This window comes from Clytia hemisphaerica, unplaced genomic scaffold (assembly GCF_902728285.1).
Source record: "Clytia hemisphaerica strain Z4C2 unplaced genomic scaffold, Clytia hemisphaerica genome assembly, whole genome shotgun sequence".
In the NCBI taxonomy this organism is placed as follows: domain Eukaryota; kingdom Metazoa; phylum Cnidaria; class Hydrozoa; order Leptothecata; family Clytiidae; genus Clytia; species Clytia hemisphaerica.
The window spans coordinates 2157915-2178131 of record NW_027104146.1 but is presented as its reverse complement, the minus strand read 5'-3'; the positions used below and the strand labels follow the sequence as shown (position 1 = coordinate 2178131).

Below are 20217 nucleotides of genomic sequence, written 5' to 3'. Positions count from 1 at the left end.
TTGTCTAAACTTCATCTGTCGTCCATAGTCGTCAGAAGATATGGACAGAGAAGACGTTGCTTTGTTCTTTGTCCTAGGTTTTCGAACTAGGCGAAGGTTTATTTTAGGGCTTCCTCTTACATGCCAAAGGAAGTCACTACTTTAAAAAAAATTATTTTTTCTTCGCCTTTTGACACATATTTTTAATAAACTTTCTTTCGTTGATGGTGAAGTCGTCTGTAATGCTAAGGTCCATTTTGTTGAATTCAGCTTATGCAGATTTTGCATTATCCGTTCTTTTTCCTCCGTACTTTTTAAGATTAACTTGATTATCTTCTTCTTCTTCTTCTTTTTCCTATGTAAGTCGAAAGATGATGATGATGATGCATGATGAATATCTTGGACGCCAATGGTACTTAGTTTACCTTCAATATATATTTTGTTTTGTTCCTGTTGTTTTTCTTTCGTATCTACCTCTAAAACTCCACCATCCCATGGATAATATAATGTTTCGTTTTCTTGATTCGATGTCTCTTTGAAAATTCTTATTTTCTTGTTGGTGTTCTCTCACTGCTGATTTAAAATTATCCTTGTGTTTCTTAGTTATTTCAGCATATGTTTTTCTGATGTTTTTTCTATGTGTTTTGTTGTTTGCTGTATCTCTTCTTTTATGAGGCCCCCCAGCGGCACCCCTAATCACGCCATCACACAAAAAAAATTTCTCCACCACGCATCACGAAAATCGCTAAAATTTGTCATCACGCAAAAAATAGCGAAAAATAGTCAAAATCACGCCTCAAATTTTTGCCCTATCACGCATCATGCCAAAATCTTGATCACGCCATCACGCCAAAAAAAATCTCTAATCACGCCATCACGCAAGAAAAAAGTCCCAATCACGCCATCACGCAAACCGCTGGGGGGGCCTCTTTTATTTACTGCTTGGTTTTTATTTCAAAATCAGCTATCTTATTGGTTAAGATGCTTTCGATATCATTCTTAAGATTGCGGTTCTTGGCTAGCTGGTTTTGAGCTTTTCAATGACGTCGTCCTTCTTCTCAATCTCCCTATGCATCATATGATATCACCTACTTTACTCAATAGAGATCGTGTTATCCACCCGCACCGACCCGCACGCAATTCTGACTACATATACAGGAGCAGTCAGCGGCAGAATTTTTCAAAATATCTGTTCTTTTTTTCCAGTAGAGAAATTTTGGACTAAAATCCAGGAGCTCGCTACTTTTCAAGTAATTCAAACAACCTAGGAAGGAGTGTGAAATATATCTGTTCCGATCCCCCCTGCCTCGAGAATCCAGGACCAAGTTTAAACAAAAAGCAGATGCTGTTTTTTCAGAAAAATCTCAGTGTTCATCAAAATTATTAAGAACGAATTTTTCCAGTATTGGACATAATGTTCGTTATAAGTGTTGGCAATAATTTGCAGCTGGTAAAGCGGTAATTGTGTGCACTCGTGTGTGTTGTAAAAGAAACTTGCTATGTTATTGTGATGCTGCGCTTAAAGTCCGCCATTCGCGCCGTCACAACGCCCCAGTTCGAATTCACGGTTCCGAAAGTAAGTAGGAATCCCACGTGACTATTTGGTTTGCGAGCAGAAGACTATATCCTTGGTCAGACGTACTGAGAATGAATCTTATGAGCTCGTCTGTAAAATTACTTTAGGTAAAGTGGTCATTAGAAGTTAGTAGATTTAAAAGGCAAGAAGAAGCAAAAAGCTGCAAGCACAAGCGAAATAAAAGTAATTTTGAAAACAATCATAAACGTAGGTTTATTTAATCATGTTTTCCTGTTAATCAGTTTATCCCAAGTTCATCGTGCAATTCTATGTTTGAAATTCTCCTCATACTGTATAAATTCCCTGGATCTGCATAAACTTAAGTTAAATTTTGTGTTCTCCTAATATGACATGATGCCGATGGTTCCTCATTCTTGTCTTCATTAATGTAGCCTGGAAAAGAATGTACAAACACAGGATTTCCTGTCCATAAAAACCATACTTTTGATATCCTGTTTGAAATTATATTTTCCCTAATGACATTTGGTGTTTTTACTGGCGCGGCTTTATGCCAATTTTTTCTTGTATCGTTTCTGTGTTTGTTCTTGTATTAGAACATATACTTCACAGGTCGGATTCTTAAATCTAGATGGTGCTAATCAAACTTTCGATAGACCTTTTCGCCTTTGATCCAGACCCAATCAATCGAACTTGTCGAACCAATCGAACTAATCCAACTCCATCGAACGATTAAAGTGCGATTAAAAAAATTAGTCGAACCTAATCGAACACTCACAATCTTTGAAGCGATAGCAGTTCGATTAGTTCAGTCAGTAAAAAGTTCGATTAGTTCAGTCAGTAAAAAATTCGATTAGTTCAATGATATTAAATCCTCATATCTTCCCTTCGCTTGCAAAAACTTTGTCCTGGCACGCGATTGCCATTTCCACAGTTCCCGGACAGTCAGGAGTTCTATCCTAATTACGACCCTCAACATGGCCCAAGAATTCTCGGGCCAAAATTTTATTGGAATTCGCGTAAAGCCCGAGTATGGTCCGAGCTGGCCCGAGAATTCGGGCCGTGTTCGGGCCACACTCGGGCCAATTTTGAAAACATGATTTAAACAGGCGTGTGATTTCAGGACTGAATTTTTTTAACATTTTCTTTGAGAAAAACTTGGTTTCTCTTAATTATATTAAATATATCAATGTTGTAAATTCATATAAATATTAAATGTCTTATTTGGTATGAAAACATAGTTATAAATATACTTAGGGTGGAAATATTTGCTAGTAAACTGGTCCTGGTTTTAAACTGAAGCATGTCCACGGGAAGCTCCTAAAGTTTTTTTGAGCGATATAAACAAAACAGACAAATCTTATTTTGTACTATTTTGTTTGACTGGGCGTATGCTGAATCAATTTAAATATGGAATCTTCTGACATGGCCCGAACATGACCCGAATGACTCGGGTCATGTTCGGGCCAAAAGAATTGATAGGGTCTCTCGGCCCGAACATGGCCCGAAGAGGCCCGAGACCCGAGAATTCTCGGGCCATGTCGAGGGTCGTTCCTAATTAAGCATATTTTTTTCGATTGCACGGACTTTCTTAATTAGGATTATTCCATTGTTTTTGTATCTCTTTTGCCGGACTTAACAGCTTGACATTTATTGTACCCGGATATTTGTCTATCCGGAGTAAAGTCCGTAGCCCCTCTGTTGCCATTTCGCGCGCGGCTGAGTGGCGGAATACTACGCCCCAACAAACCGCCTCTGGCGCTAAAAGGATACAGGAAAAATGTGTAATCCGTTATGTGAAGTAATTTCCCAATTTACATTTCGAATTAGGCTTTGAAAAGAAGCTAATATAAGGTGGCGGAGCAGCACAAACTTGTCAAACAAAATCATGGTTTATCAAACTGATCGAACTGAAACCCATTGATCGAACTTAATCAAACACTCACAATCTTTAAAAAAATCCTAGAGTTCGATTAATTTTTTAGATCGCACTTTAATCGTTTGATGGAGTTCAATTAATTTGGGTCATTGGGTCATTGGTCATTGGGCTAGAATTGCAGCTCAAAGTTGACGATTTTTTTCATATATGCTTTGATTGAAGCCACATTTTAAGCCCATTGAAAACCCTGCAGCCACAAATTAAACCCATAAGTATCTTAAGACTTTAATGCCAACTAATACTCATATGTAACAGCTCAGAAGGTAATAGTTAAAAAAATTGGTATTTGCAGCCACAAAATGTACACTCTTTCTGAAAATAACACTGTATTGTGTAAGATTGTTTTTGTTTTGCATTAGGCTTTGCAAATATTCATGTTTTGAAAACAAAACCCAACCTGGAATGTGTAAATCGATAAATTAGTGATTGAAGTATGATTGAAGCCACATTTTAAGCCCGTTGAAAACCCTGCAGCCACAAATTAAACCCATAAGTATCTTTATCAGACCTTAAACTACCAATTTCAAGAAAAACGGTTAAAAAATATTGAAGTTTTAAAGCAGGACAGCAAATATAAGCGTGAGCCACAGTGACATACAGCCACAAAACCTGCCCTCACTTTGCCATCTTATATTTCAAGACTGAATCACTCAACTTCAAAGAGTGCCACATTTTTGGAAAGCTCATCAATTTCCTTATTTTATGGATTTTTGTACTACACAGCAGCAACAAGAATGTCAACGCTGTGGGCTAAAAAGTGGTTTTGATTGAAAACCTCACTTTTTGAGGTTTTATTTTTGAATGCAATCAGGGGGTAATAGAGGATGCATCCTGATGGATGATATCGTTTGCCAACCTTGATAGGGTTGACAGGGCAAAAATTTCCCCTCAATTTTTGAAAACCAAACTAATTTTATTTGAAAATGAAGGGTCATTTTATTAAAATTGGTTAAGTATTTCCAAAGCTATTCCATATTCAAAAAACACAAAAAATCACCTTTCCAAAGAATCATCTGCTTACCACTTGCCAGCAAGAAATAAGTGCAAGTCTGTAGTTTGTATGACCTGTGTTAAAATATAAGAAAAATGATTACAATAATGTTTTAAAAAAAAGGTGGTCGTTATACAAGAAGAATCAATGGTACTTTTTTAATAAATGGATTTTGCAAATTTATGTTTTTGTGTCAGGTTTCTGGGTAAGATATAGGCACATTGTGAGACTTTCAAAAGCATTCATAGTTTAGCAGACTCTGTCATTTGAAAAATCAAGGAGTATGGTTAATCATTCTCATTACACTCATCCTTTTAGGAAGATGTCAAGTCTTACATTTGGTCCAAAATGGTAATTATCATTTGCTTGTTAATTTCAAATGCATCTTTACTAAAAAATGGCACCTATCAAGCAACAGTTTTAATTTTTTGAAAGCCATAAAATGAGATGTGACTTTATTGTTTGAGAGTCATAAAATCGAATATAACTTTGAATTATTGTGAACTGTTTTAAAATGTTTACAAAAAATAAAGAAAACTCATTTAATTCAGATACTGAATTGTAAAAGTAAATGAAATTGGATTTTGCTCTACAGTTAATATTGAGCATTTTCTTAAAAATTATTATATATAAATATTGATAATTTAACATCTTTTATTTTGTAAAGGGTACGTGATCTGTCAAGTGGCGATACTGGTGCTGCTGCACCTCCAAATACACCTCCACCCCGAAAATACAAACTGGCAGAATTTCGTTATGGACGAGAAGAAATGTTGGCATTGGTCACAGACGACTATGAAATGCCTCTTGGGCTGAAAGAATTTGAAGATATCATTAATGAAAAACCCAATCAACCATTGTCCTTTGTTCCCCTGTCAGAGGAGGAAGAGGTATATGATGTTAAAAAGCGATATCTTTGAGTTGAAACTATTTTTGCATTATGTGCTCTGAAAGAATTACTCCATGACAAAATGGAATGTTAAAAAAACACGATTTCCTGATGAACAGCACAGCAGTGTAGTGGTTATCAGCCTTAAATTTTGTGCTAGAGGTTGGGGTTCGATTCCCACTAAGTGCTGGGATTCTTTTGGCAAGTGAATATACCGTTACCTGGCTCAACCCATTCCATGTCAGGGTAATGTGGTATTAACTCTGAATTTATAAGAGTGTGGGGAGATACGTCTGGCTCTGTGGCGTGGTTACTAATACTTGTCAGGTTCAACCATGGATACAAGGTAGTGACCATAAACCAACAACTCTATGTGTAATGTAATGAGCACGAGTCTCGCAGATTAATGCAAGCACAGTGTATCATAGGATAAGGAATGCTACCCTGAATAGGGTTTCGTTTTATTCATTGGAATGACCATCTATTCTGATCAATTTAATAATTACTCCAATTTTAGCGCTGCACAATGGGTGGTGTCAATAGTCTCTTGGTCCTTAAAATGGCAGGCAGAGGGGGTCCTGGTCTAAGAGGCAGAGGTGGAATTCGAGGGAGAGGTAAGAATATTTCATTGATGTAGAAACTTTCCTAAAATCCTTTTAAAACGAAACCTGCCAAGCACTTTTTAAAATACATAACTTTTGAAAGATTACGACCTATATAGAGTCATTTGTTAAATCTTCTATGGATTTTGTCATCAAGATTTTAAGAAGAACCAAAGTACACACAGAAAATTAGCCAATTCAAAATTGATTAAGTTAATTGCTGTAATTACAGGGAGAGGTAGAGGTGATTTTTCATTACATCGGTCAATATCAGAAGAACAATATAATAATAGAAACTCATGGTCAGAATCAACGTAAGTACCATATTTGAACCATTTTCTATTTAATGTTTTTGATTAATTTTTCACTTCCTTAGGAATTTTGAATAGTGCTGGTGCTAATTGTGTCGGTACCAGTGGTACCAGTGTTATTACAGAAATTATAGATTGTACCTTTCTAGCTCCAAAATGTTTCTTTTTAGACGCGGTGGCTTTCATAGGCCAGTGGGAAGAGGAGACAGCCTTGAAGGTGGTGGTGGTGGAGTAGGTGAGATATTTAAAAAAAAAATTTTCACTAATCATTTTTTAATAAGGAAAATGAATTTTTTCTCCAAAGGTTAAGTAAAATTAACTCACTTTTCTCTTTTTGAGTAAGCTGATCTTTTGATAACTATTCTTAACTTTTAACTCTTAGGCAGAGGATATGATCGCCAAAGACTTCCCAGTGAAGGCTCCTTTCCAGCAAAACCGGGAGAATATTGGCGATCAAATAGTCGAGAACCTCAAACACCTACTAGTGAAGAGGAATGGAGTTTAACGGCAGGAAATAAACCATGGGCTGGAAAGAAAGGTTCAGCTGGTATGTAACAAGTTTCATGTTAGGGATAGATAAAGGAAAGCCAAATTGTTGTGAAATTTAATGATATTGAGTAGCACTTGTGACTTATCTGCTTTCTTAACTATTACTTCTTTAAGGAAACTAACATTGATAAAAGACTCAGGTTAAAAGACTCAGGTGTCAGAGCGCAAAAAAATGTAGGTGTGAACCTGTTTTAGCCCTTTTGCAACCCTGCTTAACAACCGAAATTACAATAAACCATATAAAATTTTAAATAGCTCCACCTAGTGGCTAGTGCAAGTATGATCACTTGCTTGCATATTAATGAAAAAACCTGTATTTTGAATAATTTCTTTACAAACATGAAATTGAATGGTTGTTTCTCACATTACAGACAATAACAAAAATTGGAGGACTGGTTCAAAAGAACTAGATAAAGATCATACACCACTTCAAAGATCGCAATCTTGGTCACGAGCAACAAATCACGACAGAGACGACAGTGGTTTACCAGAATGGTGTTTAGATGACGATGATGGTGCAGAGGATAGTATGCCTGGCACATTTGATGCATCTGGACAGTTCAGAGCATTCAAGGTATTACATTTTGTAACTGTTTTTCTTCTTTCTGTCTTCTGACCACTTGATTTCTATTTGTTTGAAATATTATACTGTGGATCCATCACATATTAGGCAGTATACAGTCAAAAATGAGTAAGATGTAACGTTCCCCTTCCTCTAAAATGGCCCATTAGTATTTATTTTATGTATTGAAGTATTTGTGTAAGGTTGATAAGACTTCTCAATTAGAAATAAAAATTGTGTTTTAGGATAATGACATGAAAGGAATTGAAGAAGACCTGGATGATAATGAGGTATGTAAATCATTGAAAATCTCAGCCTCATTTTTTGAAAGTTAAGTGTAAATCTCTTGGTGTGGACATGGGAAGATTTCCACCAAGTCGATTTTCAATGAGTTTGATTTTGAGTGTACTTATCGGAGATTACCTACCAAATTAACTCAACACCACAAATTATGTTTAAATCGTGAATTTAAAATGTAAATTTTGGGTTTAAGTGTCGTTATCATCATATATCTACAAATTTTGATCTCTTCAGAACAATGATTCTGCTTTTGCTGACGATGAAGATTCTAAAGAGAGTGTTAAAACTGATGACCCTCCTGAAGAAACTAACGAGAAAAAACTTCCCACACAGAATGAAGTGAAAAATGACACAGCACCACAGGAGACCCCTACCAATAAAACAGACAATGTAAATAATAGTAAAACAAATGACACTGAAGGTTTGAGTTCTAATCATCAAGCGACAGTGGAACAAATTTTAACTGAAAATAAAACAGAAAATGTCAATACTCCAGAGACTATCCAACAGCCTGAGAAACAACCTGATACTTTTGTCAATTCAACAACACAACAAAACTCCGCAAATGTTTTTAAAGGAAATGACGAAGATTTTGAGTTTAGTATAGACCACATAACGAGCATGGTAGCTAACCTTGGTGATGATTCTGATGAAGAAGAATTGACAATGAATCATCAACCTGTGACTTCGACTCAACAAAATATAGACCCAAGTATTTTATATGTAAAGAAAGCAGAACCTGGCAAAAATATAAATGGACTGCAGGACTGGATTTACAGAGATCCACAAGGAGAAATCCAAGGTTTGATTTATACTAGCATTCAAACCTAAATATCCTTAACAAATTTCTTTGTTTTGTCTCTGAGAGTCAGAAATAGTTAATATTCTTTATCTTAAATAATTGACACTTTTTAGGACCTTTTACAAACGACGAAATGTTTGAATGGATGAATGCTGGCTATTTCACCATGAACTTATTGGTTCGTCGAGTTTGTGATGAAGTCTTTCTGCCATTAGGTAAGTGAAGCCTTCAACAAAAAAGAAAGTATTTTTTTAAGTGGAGAAATTTCTGTTTTTTTACAACGTTGCTTAGATTATATAGCCTGCTTGTTCATATAGCTAGGGCTTTAAGCTTCTGTCTAAAGTTTGAAATTTGAATCTCTGTACTTTAGGGGATGTAATCAAACTTTGGGGCCGGGTACCATTTGTTGCAAAGGCTCAGCCACCTCCAGTCACAGTAAGATATTTCAAATTCCTTTGAATTGTTTATCGTGAAGGTGATAATATTACAAACACCTTTATAATAATTTAATTGAAATAAATTGGCCCACATTATTTACCATTCATTTTAAAAATATTTTAAGCCAAGGTAATTGTTTTAAATCTTATATTTTTTAATTGCATTAATACTTCAGTGGCTATTTAAAAGTGTAATCATTTATTAACCTGTTTTATCAACGATCTTCCCCTTTAGAACCAACTTCTACTACAACATTTACAAGCTCAACAACAACAGCAAAAACAGGCTCAACACCAGAAACAACAACAACAACAGCAGAAGCAAGCCCAGCAGGCACAGAGGGAAGCTCAACAACAGGCTCAACAACAAGCCCAGCAGCAACAGCAAATTAGACAAGCTCAGGCCCTCATGCAACAATTACAAGTATGCGTATTTAGAAATTTTATTTCTCAAAATTTTCTTTGGAAATGGCAAATGGCAGATTTAGAGCTTCCAACGGAACATATGGATCCAAACCTGTGATTCAATTCGATGAGTACCATAATGCCCTTATTAATAGCTTTGTTTTTAAGCACAACTCAAATAAATGCAAGGAAAAGGAATAAACTTTGGAATTCATATCAATAGGAGAAATGTGATTGACGCCAATTTTCACATACTAGTTATCACTTAATTTCCCCACATTTTATTTAAGAAAAATGATCGTCCACAAGATCTTGGAGTGTCAAAAGATGTTTCTGTCTGGGGTGAAAGTAATTCAGCCAGTACTACACCAAGTAAGTATTTAATTGAAGACTTAATTGGATGAAATCATTTTTTTTCATTATCATTCTAAATACTGGTTGTTTCAATAAAAATGTGCTCTGGAGCACTGAATTCAACTTTCGTATGATCAAGCTTGACCTTTTTCATAGCATTTCCAAAAATTTAACATATATGTACATTCGAGTGCTTGTTTATTTTTTTCTAATTTCCTGTTTCAGGTGCAAATATGCAAAGCCCATGGGGACAAGACAAGAACTCATGGAACGTTCGGAAGTAAGTTCAAAGTTTTTTTGCATTTAATTGCTTGCTTTTTTGTCTTTTTTTCCTATTTTCCCAAAAAAACTTTTCTCGCACTCCTCAAGTATTAACACTTGCATAAATCTCCACCTGTGTATCATATTATAACTCTTCATTGATTATTGTTGATTGATTGCCCTCATTTTAGGTCACCACAAAATGCTTTGAGTTTACAACAGATTGAAGAAGAGCAAAAGCAAAGAGCAAGAGAGGTAACTAAAACTTCAAGCTGCTTTGAAATGATTTTCTCCTACATTTTTATTTTCTGAAAAACTTGATAACAGTATTCTTTTTCTTTCATCATTGTATGTTTTATGTATTGAGTCTTTTTTTGAATTGAGAATTTTTGAAGTTGACAAAAATAAAGCTTTGTTATAAACAACCTTCACTGGCGTAAATAAGCTGACTTTACTAGGTGAGATAAGGTTCTGGGGATCCTGCATAACATTTTATTACCATGTGTATTTAGCAACAAATGGAGAATGAAAGAAACCAACAAGAAATGTTAATGAGGGAGCGCGAAAACGAAATGAGAAAGAAAGAAGAGTCCAACCTCCTTGCAAACGACGCCGCAGTTCTACAGGTTTGTTATGAACATGATTGTTAGTGGCCATGGAAAAGCTCTATTTCTCTAAAATTTTGTAAAAGCTTTATGGACTAATTTGTCTATTTCGATTCGTCTATTTAGTTCTTCCATGACTACCTTACGAGAATTTTTTTGACCGTTTCGATTAACAAACAGATGAAAAAGTTTTGTTCTTCGTGGTTCACAGCCCTTTTGGCACTAGTGTTTACTCGTTTTTTTGCTTCCTATCCTTCAAAGTTGTTGACAGATATTTTTGAATTCTAGTAGTAAGGAGCTTTCCGTAACCTGTTTGTTAGAAGGTAAATTGGAATTTTTTTAAAACAGCTCGCTCATATTGCACCACTTTTAGGTCTTTTTTGGATGATTCGTCTTAAGGTTTGGCTTTTTTCTCTCGCGTCGTAGAGCACGATTTTTAAGACATTCCTATAATGTTATAGGAAGAAACTAAGGGTCGAATTGAGAATGAGGTGGAAACAGAGGAGGTTAATGAAGAGTCTCCTGAGAGCTCTACTACTTCTACTCCCAATGAAAGTCCCAGCAAGAAGTCCAAGAAAAAGAAGAAGAAAAACAAAAACAAAGCCAACAGTACTTCACAAACTGAAGCAGATAAGACTGCAGCTGACGCTAAGGTGCTCATTCAATTCAATCAAAAATTTACAAAAAAAAAAATCTTGGATGGAAAATGAAACAAACAGCATGAAAAAATTGTGTCCAGAAAGATGAAAAAGCCAACTTTGTTGACCAGAAACTTTCTTTGCAAAACGTCCTTTGATATGGTGCATCAGAATGGCCTTAAATGCGCCAAAGAAAGGTCCAAAAGAGCTGCAGTTTGGTTGAACGTTGATCCATAGGACGCCATGAAGACAACTTAGAGTAAGATGGACTTTTGAAAATGTTCTTTTTATATATTTCCATTTCTCTTGACCTTGTCTCCTTTCATCCGACAGAAAAAGCACGAAGCGGATATGAAGTCCGACCTCAAGCAACGTGAGAAAGAAGAGCTACAACGTAAAGCATTGGAAGCTCTCAAACAACAGCAGCAGATCCAACAACAACAGAAACTGATTGAACAACAACGTCTGATGGAAGAGCAGAACCGTAGGGAGGAGGAGATCAGAAAGAAACAACAACTACAGCAACAACAAATGCAACAGATGATGTACCATAAACAAATGCAACAAAAACAGATGCAAGAACAACAGCAACAGGTATGTTTCTACCTTTCTGTCCAATCTGAAGTTCTTGCTGTTATTTTCTGCCAGAGAATTGGGCATTTCGCTTCAATTGGGCCCGAGGGAAAGCGGAGAGCGCAAATTTCACTATAACTTATAATCAAACTTAAAGGGCAGAATTTGCTGACGTCAGAGATGTAACAATTGAAAGAAATAATGCTGAGTTGACAAAATATTAAAAAGGACAAACTTTTAGATCATCTCTTTCTATATATCGTTAGAATTCTCCAAAGTGGCGGAAGGGGAAGAGTACACAACGATAGTGAATCAATCCTTTTGTCTCCAAATTACTTTCAACGTCATTAAGACAGTATAAACTTTCATTTTGCAATCAAAATTGAACCTTTGAACACTAATTGCTGATTGCTTCTTTTTCAGCAGCAAAGACAGCAACAGCAGTCAGCACCATGGACCGCAATGCAATCATCAACGAAATCGTCATCAAGCAATGCACCATCACTGGCTGAAATCCAACGCAATCAAGAACGTAAAGAAGCCGAGTTACAAGAGCATATGAAGGTATTTTCTCTTTTTTTTATGTTTAATAATAATGACCATTTCAGTTAAAATGACATGAAGTTTAATTTTTCAAGTCCCGTCTGAGGGTTGAAAAATCCAAAAGTTGGTTGTTGCAGTTTCATGTTCATTTCTTTACAGGTCATACATCAACAAGAGCTGATGCAACAACAGGCCAAACAACAACAACAAAGATGGAGCCAACATAATAACAAAAGGTATGTAAATGGAGGGGTTTATCCAACTGATTTGGTGAATACTCATTAATTCGTGATATTCATGACGTAATGTTTTCTACGGAAAGACCCCGGTTTTTGACAGTAGTGGCAAATTTTATACAACTTTAGTTTTGTTTAAATTTGCCATTACTGGCTAAAACCGGGGTATTTCCGTAGAAAACATTACGTCATGTATATCATGAATTGTAGACAAATATGTATAAGTCAGCATAATAACAAAGGTTGAACATGAAGCACAAGAGTTAATTTGGTTTTAATTTTTCAAGTTGTTAAAACAGTTTAGTTCTGACTCATATTTCTTCAAACTTGGAAATATAAAAAAGGGCCCATTTACCGCAAACATAGCTGTAGTGTTTTAAGGATACTCATCTGGAGTATGTAGAGATAAGACATGGTAAAATTGATAGACATATATTTTATTAATAATAAAAGTGTCTTGGTGAGAGTCAAAAATGATGTTGGTATTCCTGTCTCATAATTCAGCCGCTTCGATGAACCTTGGTGAATTTTTCGTTAAATAACGAAGGTTTTATTTTTAGCAACGATATTTCGCCACGTAAGGGCTTAGCTCACAAGCTCAGTTCACCATTTTATTCTAGTTGAACAATTGGTGAACTGAGCTTGTGAGTGAGACTACTTTACTCGGTGCGTCTTCTTTCCTTCGAAATGACATCACATCACATTTAAATCGCGTATTTTTCCGTGGCAAAAAATTTCATTTTTCTTCTCTCCTTCAGCAGTTTTGGAGGTATGCAACAGAAACAACGTGGTGGTGTGAAGTCGTTGATGGAAATCCAAGCTGAGGAAGCACGTAAAGCTCAACAACAGGAACAATTCAAGCAACAACAATACAGACAACAACAACACCAAGCCCAACAGCAAAAGGTTTCTTTCTCTTAGTAATCATCATGACCAAAAAAAGTGATCACTCCCTTCTATTGGTTGAGAACGATGACCCAAAACACATTAACCATGAAAGGCTGAGCACTTCTAATTTTGGGGTTTTATCTCTTCCTATATTTACAATTTTCCAGTGCTTTTTGTGAGCTTTGGATTTTTAATTGAGATATCTTTTCTGTGAATTTCCTTTGTTGGAGTATGTTTGACGTTTGAGATGTTAATAAGCACCCTTATATATGGTACAGGTATGGGCTGGTATGGGAGCATTTATTGATTACTAAACTTCTAATTTTATTTAAAAATTCTGAATGAGATGAGCCATTTTCTTCTTCAAGCAATAATAACAGTGTTTTACAGAGCCAACCAAACTACTGGACTAAGTAAATGACGTAAGAAAAATATGTTTCCCCGGTAACACAAGGCATAAAGAAAGCGCAGTTGTTCAGGTTCTTCTGATTGGAATTCAAAAAGTCTCATTGTACATTTCAGAACTTCAATTCCATGCCATGGAATGCTTCTGGTCAACCAATCGGTAAAGGAAGCAAGCCATCACAACATCAACCACAAGACACTGGTGCAAACTTCTGGGATGACGTCATCGGAATCTCAAACAACCGAATGAACGGTTCCAACAATCGTGGTGGACAATCAAAGAAAGGCTTCAAGTAAATCTTGTTTCATTACCTATTTTCCTTGCGTTTCAAATAGCGCACCCTCCGATTAGTGGACAAACCTTTTTTCTTTAAATAACCACTTTATAGTTGAATTTTATTTTTTAGACTCCCTGGGATGACCTAGTTTCAAAACCGGATATCCAAAGTTTCTAAAAAGTGGACACTTCATGTTTCCCCGATTGGTGTCTGCTAATTGGAGGTTTTGGTTAAATTGGGTACATTCTCGCCATCGAGTTTATGGTTGAAGATTAAAGGTTTTAAATTTTTGAATTTTTGAATTTTAGCGATTTCCCACCGATGCCGTCAGCGGAAACAAAATCTAACAAGCGAGATAGTCGCGATCAGGTACAGATATTTCACTCGCACAAAAGTTCATTTTTTCCTTCCTAGACATTTTTCTGGACTTTTCAATGTGTCTAATGACATCATGCGCTTACCTCAAAGCCTCGTATTTTTTCCAGTCCATCCAGGTCCATCGTGCATTTTCCAAATTCCCTTAAAAACCTCGTTTTCAATGAAAAATGCTCGATAGTTAGGAACTATTGCAAATTAGTTGTTTGCTTCTGCTTGTTTACTTACTACATATTTATGTTTGGATATTCCTTATCCTGATAACGCCATGAATATCTTATAAATATAAAATAGGATATGAATGCTGGCTCACAATTAGGCCAACATCTTAAATTTGCTATTTTATCCTAATTTGCAATTGTACTGGACTGTTATAGGGTTTACTAAAGTCTAATTAGTAATGATATGCATGATTTACCATGGAAATTTCTCTATTTAGGACATTGTCAATCGAATTTTCCAACAGCCAACTGCAAATGCTGATTTCATCGAATGGGTCGACAGAAATTTACCCGCTGTCAAGAATATCTTTGATGGTAAGACCCGTTGAAAATACGTATCCATGATCGATTGGGGCTTGCTTTTTTAAGAAGAAATTTGCTGGTTCAGGTGGCCCCATCTTGCAATTAAACTGTCTTCGCGAAGTTACAGTTTTTTGAATGCAATTGGTTGACGATCGGAATCGGAATGACAATCAACCGTTGTGCACCCCGTCACGTTATACTACTTTTTGGTCTCTTCATTTATCAATGCCCTAAAAACCTTACTCCATAACTCGAAATTTCCTTAACTCGAACAAATTTGTGTTACCCGTGCTTGTTCGAGTTATGGAGACTCCACTGTACATTATTCTGTATTTTATTGCTTTGAAATTCTTTGGTCAATATTGTTCGTTCACTATTATTCTTTTGTTTTTTAGTACCTACAGTGGCAGCTTTCCTACAAGACGTCGAATCTTCACACGAGGTGAGAGCTGAAGGGATTTCATTACTAATTTTTCCAATTTTTAATATTGAAAGTACATTTAACGAACATAATTATTTAGAAACCTGAAATGTCTCAAACTTTCAATAGTCAATCAACCGATAGTTTTTTTGTCAACTTTGTATGTTTTTGATATTCTAGAGTAATGAACAAGATCTCTCAACTGTTTTTAACATCGATCTCCTTTCTTCAGATAAACGATTACATGTCAAACTTGCTTGGTGAGAGCCCGGAGAAGAACCTCTTCGTCCGGGAATTCTTAAACAGACGAAACAAGAAAAAGGTAATAATATGCTATACATAATCATGGTTTGACCTCCCTCCCTTTTATGTCACAGCCCCTGTTGGCTACCTTTTGTCTGTCATCCAGTGACGATCAGTTTAGATCTGTTTAGTGTCATAGTATCACACACTGCAAAATATAACATTACTTTGTTCTTCAAAATATAGAGATGGGCAAGTAAGAGTAGCAGCTTGCTTCCAAGAAATTTGTTAACCTAGTACGTGTCTATTCAATTCACAGTTAGTCAGATTCTTGTATTTTTATAACATTGTCAAGTCTTTGATAAACGTACAGGTTGCAAACATTAATTTCCTTACGATACCGATGAACTATGGAGTTCTGTTTACATTTATGTTTTTAATTTATCCCCAGTTATCAATGAAAGATTTCTCGAAACAGTCATGCTTGTCTCCGTTTTCCTGTCTGTACGTTTATTGAGGACTCGAGAGTACATTCTAACCTAACAGAAAAATTCACTGATCTATAAATAAACTCTCTCGAATATTTTTTTAAGGTGGGCGGCTCGAGTTCAGTAGACGCATCATCTAGCATGGTATACTCAATGAGAGGTAGCTACAATCAAGATGAGGGCTTCGAAGAGATCAAGAAGAACAAAAAGAAGAAAAAGATGCAAAAAGTTGACCCTACCTTACTTGGATTCCAGTGTAATGCCGACCCCTCGTCTCTCAATCGTGATGGTGATCTAGAAAGCGGTGGCATACTCAAGAAAAAGTGAAAAGTTTTTTTTGTAGATATCAGTGGTAAGAAACATTGACCGATAGCTGACTCAGCAATTTTTTGGATTTCGTTTATTTCGTCCGGATTTCGTTAGTTTTTATTTTTGTTTGTTATTGTCTCTATTTTGTATTATGCGCAGTGTAAGGGCTTTTTTCGTTGTCCTTTTTTTCTCTTCTGTAAAGATCGAACGATGTATGTAAGGGAATTGCAAAATTCTCCCAGGTGGCTTTAAAACGTCTATGATTGATGCACCTGTTTTAAAGGATTTACATGCCACTTCAAAGAAGAGTAAAAGAAATTTTTTAATACTTATCATCACTCTCCTCAGAGTTGAACGCAGACCACCGTTGCTTCTCTGTGTACAACTCTTTGAGAAGGGAACAGATGAAACTATAGTTTATTACTACAATCTATATTAGACATAGATTTTGTTACATATATTATATTTACCATGGACTAGACAAAATGTCTGCCTATATGGCACGAGAGTTTGCTATTCAGACGTCACTTGAGCATTTACTCTCTGTTATTGGTAGACTGTTTTTAGGTGATATTTCTTTTTCAACAACAAGTGTGTTTTCGTTTCGATACAATACTCTCTCAATAGACCAGGCTTGTTTAGGAACCTTTATTCTAGCTTACTTTTTATCGAGTTTTTTCACAATATCGGAATTCTATCTGTTGCACAGTGCTTTAAGGCCGGTCTGCACTTGTCCACGCTTCGATCGCACTTTTTGAGCAAAGCTTCCACACTATTGGTAAAAAAAAATGAAGCAACTCCATTGGCGCGATCTGACGTAACGGTTGAAAAAAGTTGAAATGTGTTTAACTTTTTTTCGAGTGCGCGCTACATTTTCATGACGAATCTTTTTTCCAAGCAAAAAGGATTGAAGCCAAAAGGTGCGACTACAGTGCGCGCAAGTGGAGACCGGCCTTTAAAAGCTTCGCTGAAGTACTAAATGTTCTGAACAACTCTAAGTAGAAAAGTCACCTATTTTTCGCGTTTTTCAACTTTCAGATTTTGATCGAGTTTTATGATTTTGAGATTCTAAATTCTGTACTTTTGAAATCTTTATATATACGTCACTTAGTTTATAGTTTTTATGCTTTTTTTTCAAAGTTTCTACCATTTTTATTTTAGACAGGGTCCTAATGTTGGTTCCAACGAGCCATAGTTTTTGAAAATTTTATTTCCCTTGGGATTCAAGCCAGGGAATTTGGAATTTCGTCAGACCTAAAAATGCTTATCTATATCTTTTTTTCGCGCTTCAACCCTTTTGTTTAGTAGCTAAGAGCTCTTCCCAAGTATCTCCCAAAAATTGAAAGGACTTTGAGGTTTCATTTTTTAGGTTTTTACTACTTGAAGTATCTTTTTCTTCTACCCGCTATCTGGTTTAATTGATTTTTAAGAGTATTTGTACAACGAATCTACTTTGAGAAATGTATTATATCACCAACAATTTTTCCTGGTGTCTTGGATATACAAGGAATAATAATGCAAAACCATAAATGATTTTTTGTGTTTCGATTTCTTTTCTTCAGGACTACGTATAACCTACGAAGTTGAATTTGTATACCTTTTTAGATTTTTGGACATATTTGCTCTTTTTTTCTCTGTAGGAATCTTTGGAATTCGTATAAACCCCTCACGAATACTAGCGATCAAAAATAGAGTGTTGAAAATGAAAATCTCAGGAAATACTTATTCCATTTGGAAAGCCTTAGTTTTACCAATTTTTTATCTTTGCATAAATAATGCTTCCAAAATGCCTTTTTATGGTCAAATTTTCGAAAAGTACACGACACCAAAAAATACAAAAACTGTCATAATATGTAGGCTTAAAACATTTTTATCATTCTCACCTTTCTTAGCCATGCTCATGCTTTCAACGGACAGGAATAGAAAGTATTTTGGCCCCCTAAATTTATGTAAACAAAATCGTTGTTAGCTTGACATGATGTGACATATTGTTATGAAATTAGGAAGAATTTAGAAAGGATTTTCTCTGAGCTCTCAGTAGCTGTATAAAAAGGATGGTTGAGATATGATAACGTTAGCTTTTGCAGTTACAGTAGAAAAGATTCAGTCAAATATTTAACGAAGAAACTTCTGGAGAATCAGTTGCAAAAAGATGCCTCATGTTAACACTCATTCTGGGATCAAATGCGACAAAGCTGTTTTAGAAAGTTTCAATAAGCTTCATAAGTCGAAATCAATCCGTTGGATCACCTTCAAAATCAGAAGGGGAATCTGTAATTTCATTACAACCGTAGACCAAGTCTCAAAATCGCGTGATGACACATTTCAAGATTTTCTGAACGCCTTACCTGAGTATGATCCTCGTTTTGCTGTTTTCGAGTTTTCATACAAAGCGTACGACGCGAACGTAATCAAGACGCGCCCGCTTTATGTTTATTGGTGTCCTTCAGAGAAAACAACATTGGAATCAAAGACTCTTTACAGTGCAACAACAGCCCTTGTGCACAAAGAATTAAGTTCCGTTACTCCATTGAAAAAGATCGAAATTATGGACAGGGAGGAGCTGAAAGAGGACGGACTTTTGAAAGCTTTTCTACCACTACGAGAAATTGAAAGAGACTGAAATGACTAAGAGAAATGTTCGACAACTAGTTAGCAGAAAATTAATGCTTAATTGGAAAGCCTCGGAATAGAGTATCTGGAGTGTACGAATTTCTGTGATTCGATAGACTTGTTTGTATACGGCTCAAAAGATTACTAAAAACAGGGGATGAGCTGGAGTTTTTATAAGATACTTCACTAATTGGTCATTTGAAATAATAGAGATGACACGTTCTTTAGAAAAAGCAATAAAATCCTTTGTCTCAAGATTCAACTACCAACCGAATCATCGAAAACCTTGTAAAAACTCCAGCCTGACCCAAAAACAGGGATCACTTTGCCACATACACAGTTCTGACCTCGCTGATGACTCGAGAGACATAATGAAAATTGATAATGTGAGTTAAAAAATAGACTGTGCCGGAAATTATAATATTGATTACATATTTTCTATAAAATAGTGTGTAAATATCTTTTGTAATTTTAATTGTTATATCGATGTTGTATATCGTCTGGTGTAATTAGCTCAGCTATGCCCGAATTAAAAAAAAACATGGAGACAAAGCTTTATTTTGGAAAGAAAGCCTGAAAAACCGAACTGAAAAATATTGTACCTCCCCCTAGTTTTTCTGACTCAGCTAAAATATTGTAAATATGTGCTGAAAATTTCGTCACTTACCGATTTTTTTGTCACAAGAATTTTCCGCTGATAACATTAGGTATCTTTTCCAGAAATAATCCACTCAACCCAACATTTAAATCGTAATGTGATGTTCCCTGATATTGCTTAATTAAAGCGTTACGGTCACGCCACCAAGCTGCCATCGTAAAAACCAGATGGGATGGACCCCCCCAGCTTGTTAACTTCTTTGATTTTTTGTCAAAACCCCCCTACTACCCCCTTGTCTGTACACAGTATCTACAGCTAATTTCAAAATTCATTGCCGTAAATTCATTCTTGCACTACGAAGCTATAACGTGAGATACACTCTGGTGGTACTGAGTACCTACCCCCAGGTGCAGACCTTATCTCTGGAAAACCTCTCAACCTCCCCCGCACCCATACGTTAATTCGTTCAGAATTAGTACTAGTAATCGTATGGTTTTGAGTGCAATTAACGATTAATCACGAGTAACAAAGGAGAAAATAGTAATTTGCACGAGTCCGAAGGACG

The 20217-nt window shown here is 35.9% G+C and overlaps 2 protein-coding genes across 10 annotated transcripts; both read left to right on the top strand.

Moving 5' to 3' along the window:
* Nucleotides 1–1613: 1613 nt before the first annotated feature.
* Nucleotides 1614–17221, top strand: LOC136813909 (GRB10-interacting GYF protein 2-like). 9 transcript variants are annotated; one of them, XM_067070415.1, is made up of 29 exons: nt 1642–1762; nt 4762–4794; nt 5111–5333; nt 5850–5946; nt 6167–6248; nt 6416–6480; nt 6628–6792; nt 7166–7368; nt 7602–7646; nt 7891–8458; nt 8572–8673; nt 8829–8893; nt 9131–9319; nt 9591–9672; nt 9880–9934; nt 10107–10170; nt 10428–10541; nt 10982–11173; nt 11492–11752; nt 12158–12295; nt 12434–12510; nt 13272–13416; nt 13921–14096; nt 14390–14450; nt 14896–14992; nt 15376–15422; nt 15634–15723; nt 15891–15940; nt 16238–16361. In XM_067070415.1, coding segments are annotated over exons 2-29 (3483 nt in total). In that variant the 5' UTR covers nt 1642–1762; nt 4762–4765; the 3' UTR covers nt 16239–16361. The 9 variants fall into 9 exon arrangements, with proteins under 9 accessions (XP_066926519.1, XP_066926521.1, XP_066926522.1 ...); XM_067070421.1 differs by lacking the exon at nt 10982–11173 and having other exon boundaries at nt 1631–1762; nt 12155–12295; nt 13269–13416; XM_067070413.1 differs by lacking the exon at nt 15891–15940 and having other exon boundaries at nt 13269–13416; nt 16238–16555.
* A 1372-nt stretch (nt 17222–18593) lies between these two features.
* On the top strand, nt 18594–19064 carry LOC136813969 (uncharacterized). The gene has a single exon (XM_067070483.1). The coding sequence runs from the start codon at nt 18594–18596 to the stop codon at nt 19062–19064; it is 471 nt and encodes a 156-aa protein (XP_066926584.1).
* Nucleotides 19065–20217: the final 1153 nt, after the last annotated feature.

Excerpts from the sequence above, each read along its gene's own strand:
- LOC136813969 (XM_067070483.1), top strand. The coding sequence starts at position 18,594 with ATGCCTCATGTTAACACTCATTCTGGGATCAAATGCGACAAAGCTGTT.
- LOC136813909 (XM_067070413.1), top strand. The coding sequence starts at position 4,766 with ATGTCAAGTCTTACATTTGGTCCAAAATG. Across the intron at positions 7,369-7,601 it reads GACAGTTCAGAGCATTCAAG|GATAATGACATGAAAGGAAT; the intron begins GTATTACATTTT and ends ATTGTGTTTTAG. Across the intron at positions 14,097-14,389 it reads CAATCAAAGAAAGGCTTCAA|CGATTTCCCACCGATGCCGT; the intron begins GTAAATCTTGTT and ends TTTGAATTTTAG.